Source organism: Cherax quadricarinatus, chromosome 42, assembly GCF_038502225.1.
Source record: "Cherax quadricarinatus isolate ZL_2023a chromosome 42, ASM3850222v1, whole genome shotgun sequence".
NCBI lineage: Eukaryota > Metazoa > Arthropoda > Malacostraca > Decapoda > Parastacidae > Cherax > Cherax quadricarinatus.
Window position 1 is genome coordinate 16,783,033 of NC_091333.1, and position 10,660 is coordinate 16,793,692.

The 10,660-nt window shown below is 40.4% G+C and overlaps 1 protein-coding gene across 44 annotated transcripts in view; it reads right to left on the reverse strand.

Annotated features, from left to right (window-relative positions):
• LOC128695675 (protein tramtrack, beta isoform) overlaps positions 1-10,660 on the reverse strand; it is a 520,376-nt gene that overhangs the window by 447,443 nt on the left and 62,273 nt on the right. For all 44 annotated transcript variants that reach the window (XR_011393077.1, XR_011393078.1, XM_070093365.1 and 41 more), the window contains 2 exons: positions 5,908-6,681; positions 5,606-5,782 (listed from right to left, as the gene is read on the reverse strand). Coding sequence is in view for 42 of the 44 variants with exons in the window: in XM_070093365.1 (XP_069949466.1) it covers positions 5,606-5,782; positions 5,908-6,681 (951 nt within the window). In the remaining 2 variants the exon portion in view is untranslated. The remainder of the gene's footprint in view (positions 1-5,605; positions 5,783-5,907; positions 6,682-10,660) is intronic.

The following is a 10,660-nucleotide window of genomic DNA, read 5'->3' on the forward strand; positions in this document are numbered from 1 at the left end:
AAAGGCACTCCCAGAAAATAAGCCTATGAAAGACAGGCTTACTCTGGTGATGTGTGCCAATGCTAGTGGTGATTGCAAAGTGAAGCCTTTATTGGTTTATCACTCTGAAACTCCCGGTGTGTTCAGGCAAAAGAATATCCTCAAGGCTAATTGTGTGTGCTGTGGAGAGCAAACAGTAAGGCATGGGTCACTAGGGACTTTTCTGTGACTGGTTACACCATGCATTTGCCCCCAATGTGAAAAATTACCTAATTGAAAAGAAATTAGACCTTAAGTGCCTCATGGTGTTAGACAATGCCCCTGGTCATCCTACAGACTTGGCAGAGTGACTTTGTGGGGACATGAGCTTCATTAAGGTCAAGTTTTTGCCTCCTAATACCACTCCTCTCCTGCAGCCCATGGACCAGAAGGTCATTGCAAACTTCAAAAAACTGTACACAAAAGCTCTGTTTGAAAGGTGCTTTGTAGTGACCTCAGAAACTCAATTGACTCTAAGAGAGTTTCGGAGAGATCACTTTAACATCCTCAATTGCGTAAACCTTATAGGTAAGGCTTGGGAGGGAGTGACTAAGAGGACCTTGAACTCCGCTTGGAAGAAACTGTGGCCAGAATGTGTAGACCAAAGGGATTTTGAAGGATTTGAGGCTAACCCTGAGAAGCGTATGCCAGTTGAGGAATCAATTGTGGCATTGGGGAAGTCCTTGGGGTTGGAGGTTAGTGGGGAGGATGTGGAAGAGTTGGTGGAGGAGGATAATGAAGAACTAACCACTGATGAGCTGCTAGATCATCTTCAACAGCAAGAGGCCACACCTGAGGAAACTGCTTCGGAGGAGGGGAGAGAGAAATTGAAGAAGTTGCCTACTTCAAAGATTAAGGAAATATGTGCAAAGTGGCTTGAAGTGCAAACCTTCATGGATGAAAATCACCCTCACACAGATATTGCAAGCCGTGCTGGTGACTATTACATTGGCAATGTTGTGAAACACTTTAGGAAAGTCATAAAGGAACGAGAGGTACAGGCCTCTATGGACAGATATGTTGCGCGACAGAAGTCTAGTGACTCTCAAACTGGTCCTAGTGGCATTAAAAGAAGAAGGGAAGTAACCCCGGAAAAGGACTTGACACCTCAAGTCCTAATGGAAGGGGATTCCCCTTCTAAACACTAAGACCATCCACACTCTCCCCTCCTCCCATCCCATCAATCATCACCAGATCTTCAAAGGTAAGTGTCATGTAACTGTGTATGTCTTCTTCAGTTTGTGTGTATTAAAATTAATATTTCATGTGGTAAAAAAAAATTTTTTTCATACTTTTGGGTGTCTTGCACTGATTAATTTGATGTCCATTATTTCTTATGGGGAAAATTAATTTGCCTAACGATAATTTCGCCTAACATTGAGCTCTCAGGAACGGATTAATGGTGTTAGGCGAGGGTCCACTGTATCTGAAAACACTCACTTCTTCCATACTCCTCCTTCCCAATTTGATATCCAATTTTTCTTTATCGAAATCATTTGATACCCTCATCACCTTACTCTTTTCTATGTTCACTTTCAACTTTCTACCTTTACACACACTCCCAAACTCATCCACTAACCTTTGCAATTTTTCTTTAGAATCTCCCATAAGCACAGTATCATCAGCAAAAAGCAACTGTGTCAATTCCCATTTTGTATTTAATTCCCCATAATTTAATCCCACCCCTCTCCTGAACACCCTAGCATTTACTTCTTTTACAACCCCATCTATAAATATATTAAACAACCATGGTGACATTACACATCACTGTCTAAGACCTACTTTTACTGGGAAGTAGTCTCCCTCTCTTCTACACACCCTAAGCTCACTATCATCACAAAAACTCTTTACAGCATTTAGTAACTTACCACCTATTCCATATACATGTACTTGCAACATCTGCCACATTGCTCCCCTATCCACTCTATCATATGCCTTTTCTAAATCTATAAATGCAATAAAAACTACCCTACCTTTATCTAATTACTGTTTGCATATATGCTTCAATGTAAACACTTGATCTACACATCCCCTACCCACTCTGAAACCTCCTTGCTCATCCGCAATCCTACATTCTGTCTTACCTCTAATTCTTTCAATTATAACTCTACCATACACTTTCCCTGGTATACTCAGTAAACTTATTCCTCTATAATTTTTACAATCTCTTTTGTCCCCCTTCCCTTTATATAAAGGGACTATACATGCTCTCTGCCAATCCCTAGGTACATTCCTCTCTTTCATACATTAAAAAAAATACCAACCACTCCAACACTATATCCTCCCCTGCTTTTAACATTTCTGTCATGATCCCGTCAGTCCCACATGCTTTACCCCCTTTCATTCTACGTAATGCCTCATGCACCTCCGTCACACTCGCATCCTGTTCTTCACTCCTAAGAGATGGTATACCTCCCTGGCCAGTGCATGAAATTACCGCTTCCCTTTCTTCGTCAACATTTAAAAGTTCCTCAAAATATTCTTGCCATCTACCCTAAACCTCCATCTCCCCATCTACTAACTCCCCTACTCAGTTTTTAACTTACAAATCCATACAGTATCTGGTTAATTTTGAATTCTCTATCTTAATACAGATACAACATCAATTTTCCAGAACCTCTGGTTCCAAAGCTTTTCTGGATGACTATTTTTCCAGACTAGGGGTTGTCACATTGGTCAATATAAACAGTTGATTAACCAAGACAAAAATCTTCACAGATCTTACGCACTGAAGCACTATAGTCCAGTTTTCTCACCAGTTCAACTTTCTCTTGAATCAATACGGACTGGTGTTCAGGTTTGCCACCACCAGTCTCCCTCTATCTCCATTAGAAGCCATAGCTGGGGTTAATTTAATCAAAATAAGCTTAGAAACTCACGGAATTGGGGTGCCCCCACCGGCAGGGGCAGTGTAAACAATCCAAGTGAGCACGGCTACACTCAACGCCATCTGTGGGTTGCCCAGCAAACTAGTCTAATGGCCGTGGGAATTTCAAGTTCCTGCTCATAAATTTGTATGGATTATAAGAGGTTCCAGACCACCACTGTCCGGAAAGTCTGTGTTCGACCTGTACTTAACCCTTTCAGGGTCCACAGGCCCTCTCAGAGTCCCCCAAATTTCAAAAAAAAAAAAAAAATTATTTTTTTCTTATGAAAAGATAGAGAATGTTTTCCCGATCATAATGACACCAAAAGTACGAAATTTCATGGAAAACGTATGGAATTATGCTCTCACGAAGTTAGTGCTCTCAACGATGTTTACGCATTGGCGATTTTGCCCACTTTGAGCTCTATTTTCAGCCAATTCCAGTGTACAGTGGACCCCCGGTATTCGATGCATTTTAATGCAAAAATTTTGCCTCGGTATCTGATTGAAAACCCGGTATTCGATACGATTCGTACGAGACGTGTCCACATGTGGCCTGAACTGCTCCTTGTGTGCCAGTGTTTACAAGCCAGCCAGTGTGCGCGCATCTAAGGATACATTCGGTACATTCCATATTATCCATATTATCACTGTTTTTGGTGCTTGTTTCTGCAAAATAAGTCAACATGGGCCCCAAGAAAGCTTCTAGTGCCAACCATGTGGTAAAAAGGGTGAGAATTAGTATGGAAATTAAGAAAGATTTTGAAGGGCTTGGGGCTAACCCTGAGAAGCCTATGCCAGTTGTGGAATCCATTGTGCATACTTCAAAAATTAAGGAAATGTATGCACAGTGGGTTGAACTGCAAACCTTTATGGATGAAAATCACCCTAACACAGCTATTGCAAGCCGTGCTGGTGACTATTACAATGACAATGTTGTGGCCCATTTTAGACAAATCGTAAAGGAACGGGAGGTACAGAGCTCTATGGACAGATTTGTTGTGCGACAGAGGTCCAGTGACTCTCAAGCTGGTCCTAGTGGCATTAAAAGAAGGGAAGTAACCCCGGAAAAGGACTTGCTACCTCAAGTCCTAATGGAAGGGGATTCCCTTCTAAACACTAACATCATCCACACTCTCCCCTCCCATCAACCATCACCAGATCTTCAATAAAGGTAAGTGTCATGTAACTGTGCATGTTTTCTTCAGTTTGTATTAAAATTAATATTTCATGTGGTAAAAAAATTTTTTTTTCATACTTTTGGGTGTCTTGCACAGATTAATTTGATTTCCATTATTTCTTATGGGGAAAATTGATTCGCTTTTCGATATTTTCGGTATTCGATGAGCTCTCAGGAACGGATTAATATCGAATACCGGGGGTCCACTGTACTAGTCGACAAAAATCATACCTATTTCACTAGAACTCCATTTTTTCTATCGAATGAGTACAAGAAACCACCCATTTACCGATTTCAACTATCCAACACAGTGATCAGAATTTAGCCATTTTCCCAATTTCACACAAATTTCAAAAAATGCCAACTTCCAAATAGGGTCCAGAATAAAAAAGAAAAACATTCCTGGCACTAAAATAACATTTCCTCTGTTCATTAGTCATGTCCCCAGGCCCCTCTAACATTCTTTTGCTTTCCATTTTGAATTTTTATTCTTGCAAAAAATAGATGATTTACTGTTATGCAGACTACTGCATTAGTGTAGAAATGGTATAAATAATATCAGGGCACTTGTGAAAGAATATTAGACACACCAGTTGACATGTATTGGATGCTTAGCATGATTTGTTTACTTTTGAACTTTGGTAAAAATCAAACATTTCTGCAACTTTGAGCTCAATTTCAAGGTACTTTTCATTGTAAAACCACTCAAAATCATCTCAATTTCTGCAATATGTCTTCCATTCTATCAAATGAGACCAGGAAAACTAGAATACAACAATAAATACCATACGAAAATACAGTGCGAAGTCGCTGTTTTAATCCAAAAACACGGTCAAAGTTTTTTTTTTTCTCATTACGCACTGTGTGCTGCAGGATTTTTTTTATACTGCGCACACTGACCACATAGACCCATTCTTTCATATGTAGGCCTACCAGTTTTCTCTCACTAGATTTGAAGGCGCTAGAATTTCTGAGTTCTAGTACATCAAGGAACCTGGCACGTAACCCATACTAGTACGGCCGAAACTCTGAAAGCGTTAATCTGATACCAGTCCATTTGTTTCAATAAAAAAAACTTAAACTTATTCAAATTTTTTTTACCTAATTTCCTCCTGATTTTATGTGGTAAATTATAATCTTTAATGCATCACAGTACCACACTATTATTAGCATATGGTTACAGTTAATTCACCTTCCATGTTCATTTGCTTTACCTTTTCCTAAACAATTTTTTAAGATGTTTTCTTACCACCCTAACTTAGTGCCCCTTGTGCTATTATCACACTGCTACTCCTAATAAACTATTTTTTATATAAAAAATTAAACTATTATCCTTCTCTAAAGCCTTTCATAGGAAGTATTTTCTAATTAAAATCTGTGCAGATATAAATATGCACGTGCACACACACACATACACGTACACACAGTCTACGAGATATCACAAATTATTAGTTAACATCTAGCCTGAAGGACAATAGGGTGCTACTATTTGCTTCCTGTTAGCACATTAAAAAATGAAATACATTAAATGGAACACTCACCATTGCTGGATCTCCGGTTGGAGGCATGGTGCCATCTGTGTGGGGTAACATTACTTCAGGGAAATTGGGGGGGTTTTCTGACCCCATTGAGGAGTCTCCCCCTCCCCCATCCCCTTCTACCCCCCAATCCCCTTCTTCATCTTCACCTAGGTCTACCACATCCTCTTGTTTTATTTCCTGTGAAGTAGAGGCATATAACAGGTAACAGTATAAATAGTGACAACTGCTAGTTATAATTATCAAACACTACTCACTATTACACTATAGCCAATATTTCACTACAAGGGACAACAAACACTCACAAATTCAGGTTCCTCTTTTGACTGCTGTGGTTTATGGATCCCTGAGGGTCCTGGGGAGGGTTCTTCTCCAGTATGACTGGGGTTTAATTGGTCTGTGTGCGAGGTGGTTTCACCAGTGTTAACTTGAGCTTGACTGCTGCCTTGTTTAGAACTTAGACTAGGTGTTGTGCTTGAATTTTGCTCACTGAGTCCACTGACACCACTCTGAACACTTGTTCTACTGTCTTCATCTAAAGTTGCTTCCACTGGGGGCATACCAACTTGAGAAGCACCAACAGAAGGGGCTGGGGGTAATGGGGACCGAGATCTGGATACTGAAGGTGTGGTTGGGATGTGTGACGTTAATGGATGTGAAACCGGAGGTTGGGATGGAGATGAATGGGGAGGAGATCGTTCTCTTGGTCTTGGTCTCTTGGCAGGGGGACTAAGGTGTTCAAGTTGCGTTTTACTTTCACGTTTTTCTCTTTCTCTATCTCTTTCTCTTTTCGGAGCAGGCGGATCATCAGGCACTGCTAAACCTTTTATCTGTAGTCCTTCTGCTGTTTTTATTAGAGATCCTAGACTAGACTGAGGAACATTCACTTCACCATTATACATGAAGTCCAAAAGGGCTTCGAGATCACGCGATGTCACATCTTTCATAAACACTATTGGATGTTTGCTAGGATTTTTAGTAAACATCTGCTTGAAATAGTCACTACAGGTACTGAGAACAAATTTATGTGCTGCATAAAGCTTCCCACCACAGGCCAGTGTGGCATCCACAAAAATTTCCTGAAATAAAGAAACAATAAATTAGAAACATGTTATAAATGCAACTGATCATTGCTCTTTACTTTCATCAAAGCCACTTTATAGCTTCCTATATTATCCCTCAATTTATCATCCTTCATAGGTATCTCTTGTGCTCTTACTTTGTATACCCTTGAGGTCCTGAAAGAAATAAGAAAGGATTGTGATATAGTAAAAACAAATACACCTACGTAGATGTGCTTCTGTTGCTGTACATTAAAATAATGGTACCCTAGTATCCCATAAGTGCAATTTCCTCCACGTCAATGCAAACTACCATCACATAGTCTCTCCTGTTATACTACACAAAGCACATTACAGAGAGTGAACACTGAAACAGGCTGCCTCTATCCAGTCTATATTTGTCCAACCTATTTTTATGTTACCCAAGTAATAGCTTTTATATCCTTTTACTCATGTACGAATTAATTGCTCTACCATATTGTATTACTACTACTACTACAACTTTTGTCACTACTACTACTACTACTACTACTATTACTACTACCACTAGTATCGCACCTCACTCTGAGCCTATATATATACCCTCTGTGTCCTTGTATTGTTTGTAATGGCTTGATAAAGCTCCTGGAGAGCGAAACGTTCCCATAATAAAATGTCACATTAGTTGCACTTGTGTCCTTTTACTTTACATATTGTCGGTAATTCTACCAACTTTATTACAACCTGTACAATGACACTGTTGTGAACCACATTAGGAAAGTCTAAGGAACGAGAGGTACAGGCCTCTATGGACAGATATGTTGTGCGACAGAAGTCCAGTGACTCTCAAGCTGGTCCTAGTGGCATTAAAAGAAGAAGGGAAGTAACCCCAGAAAAGGACTTGCCACCTCAAGTCCTAATGGAAGGGGATTCCCGTTCTAAACTCTAACCCCATCCCATCAATCATCACCAGATTTTCAATAAAGGTAAGTGTCATGTAACTGTACATGTCTTCTTCAGTTTGTATTAAAATTAATATTTCATGTGGTAAATTTTTTTTTCAATACTTTGGGGTGTCAGGAACAGACTAATTTGATTCCCATTATTTCTTATGGGGAAAATAAACTCGACTAACGATTATTTCGACTAACGATGAGCTCTCAGGAACGGATTAATATCGTTGGTCGAGGGCCCACTGTATTCTTTTCTTTCAACAAACCAGCCGTATCCCACCAACGCAGGGTGCCCAAAAAAAGAAAAACTAAAGTTTCTCTTTTTAAATTTAGTTCAGTGGACCCCCGGGATTCAATGGCATCGGTATTCGATAAATCTGGTATTCAATGCATTTTAACGCAAAATTTTTGCCTCGGTATCCGATTGAAAACCCAGTACAGTGGACCCCCGCATAACGATCACCTCTGACTGCGACCAATTATGTAAGTGTATTTATGTAAGTGCGTTTGTACGTGTATGTTTGGGGGTCTGAAATGGACTAATCTACTTCACAATATTCCTTATGGGAACAAATTCGGTCAGTACTGGCACCTGAACATACTTCTGGAGTGAAAAAATATCGTTAACCGGGGGTCCACTGTATTTCGATGCGATTCGTACGAGACGTGTCCACGTGTGGCCTGAACTGCCCCGTGTGTGCCAGTTTACAAGCCAGCCAGTGTACGCGCATCTAAGGATACATTCAGTACATTCCACATTATCACTGTTTTTGGTGCTTGTTTCTGAAAAATAAGTCACCATGGACCCCAAGAAAGCTTCTAGTGCCAACCCTTTGAGAAAAAAGGTGCTAATGACTATTGAAATGAAGAATGAGATAATTGCAAAGTACGAAAGTGGAGTGCGTGTGTCGGAGCTGGTCAGGTTGTATAGTAAACCCCAATCAACCATCTCTACTATAGTGACCAGGAAAACGGCAATCAAGGAAGCTGGTCTTGCAAAAGGTGCAACTGTGATTACGAAACAGCGACCGCAAGTGTTAGAATATGTTGAGACCGTTATTGGTGTGGATAAATGAAAAACAGATAGCAGGAGATAGCATCTCTCAAGCGATCATTTGTGAAAAGGCTAGGCAGTTGCATGAATATTTTGTAAAGAAAGTGCCTGCAACTAGTGCTGACGTGAGTGAATTTAAGGCCAGCAAAGGTTGGTTTGAAAGATTTAAGAATCGTAGTGGCATACATAGTGTGATTAGGCATGGTGAGGCTGCCAGTTCGAACCAAAAAGCAGCTGAAAAATATGTGAAGGAATTCAAGGATTACATAGACAGTAAAGAATTTAAATCTGAACAAGTGTTTAATTGCGACAAAACAGGCCTGTTTTGGAAAACAATGCCAAGCAGGACCTACATTACTCAGGAGGAAAAGGCACTCCCAGGACATAAGCCTATGAAAGACAGGTTTACTCTGTTGATGTGTGCTAATGCTAGTGGTGATTGCAAAATGAAGCCTTTATTGGTGTATCACTCTTAAACTCCCAAAGTGCTCAGGAAAAACAATGTCCTCAAGGCTAATTTGTGTGTGCTGTGGAGGGCAAACAGTAAGGCATGGGTCACTAGGGACTTTTCTATGACTGGTTACACCATGCATTTACCCCCAATGTGAAAAATTACCTAATTGAAAAGAAATTAGACCTTAAGTGCCTCCTGGTATTAGACAATGCCCCTGGTCATCCTACAGACTTGGCAGAGTGACTTTGTGGGGACATGAGCTTCATTAATGTCAAGTTTTTGCCTCCTAATACCACTCCTTTCCTGCAGCCGATGGACCAGCAGGTCATTTCCAACTTCAAGAAACTGTACACAAAAGCTATATTTCAAAAGTGCTTTGTAGTGACCACAGAAACTCGACTGAAGGATCACTTTAATATCCTCAATTGTATAAACCTTATAGATACGGCTTGGGAGGGAGTGACGAAGAGGACCTTGAACTCTGCTTGGAAAAAACTGTGGCCAGAATGTGTAGACAAAAGGGATTTTGAAGGATTTGAAGCTAACCCTGAGAAGCCTATGCCAGTTGAGGAATCCATTGCAGCATTGGGAAAGTCCTTGGGGTTGGAGGTTAGTGGGATGTGGAAGAGTTGGTGGAGGAGGACAATGATGAACTAACCACTGATGAGCTGCTAGATCATCTTCAACAGCAAGAGGCCAGACCTGAGGAAACTGCTTCGGAGGAGGGGATAGAGAAATTTAAGAAGTTGCCTACTTCAAAGATTAAGGAAATGTGTGCAATGTGGCTTAAAGTGCAAACCTTTTTTGATGACAAGCACCCTAACACAGTTATTGCAAGCCGTGCTGGTGACTATTACACTGACAATGTTGTGAAACACTTTAGGAATGTCATACAAGAACGGGAGGTACAGGCCTATATGGACAGATGTGTTGTGCGACAGAAGTCCAGTGACTCAAGCTGGTCCTAGTGGCATTAAAAGAAGAAGGGAAGTAACCCCAGAAAAGGACTTGCTACCTCAAGTCCTAATGGAAGGGGATTCCCCTTCTAAACACTAACACCATCCACACTCTCCCCTCCTCCCATCCCATCAATCATCACCAGATCTTCATTAAAGGTAAGTGTCAATTATTCTATTGTTATTGTTGTTATTGTAATTATTCTATTGCATTAAACTTAATATTTCATGTGGTAAATATTTTTTTTTTCATACTTTTGGGTGTCTTGCACGGATTAATTTGATTTCCATTATTTCTTATGGGGAAAATTGATTCGCTTTTCGATATTTTCAGTACTCGATGAGCTCTCAGGAACGGATTAATATTGAATACCGGGGGTGCACTGTAATTTATAGAGGAGAAGGGGTTACTAGCCCCTTGTTCCTGGCATTTTAGTCGCCTTTTATGACACGCATAGCTTACGGAGGAAGAATTCTGTTCCACTTCCCCATGGAGATAAGAGGAAATAAACAAGAAGAAGAACTAGTAAGAAAATAGAAGAAAACTCAGAGGGGTGTGTATACATATGCTTGTGTGAGCAGGGTAATATTTAGTGAAGGG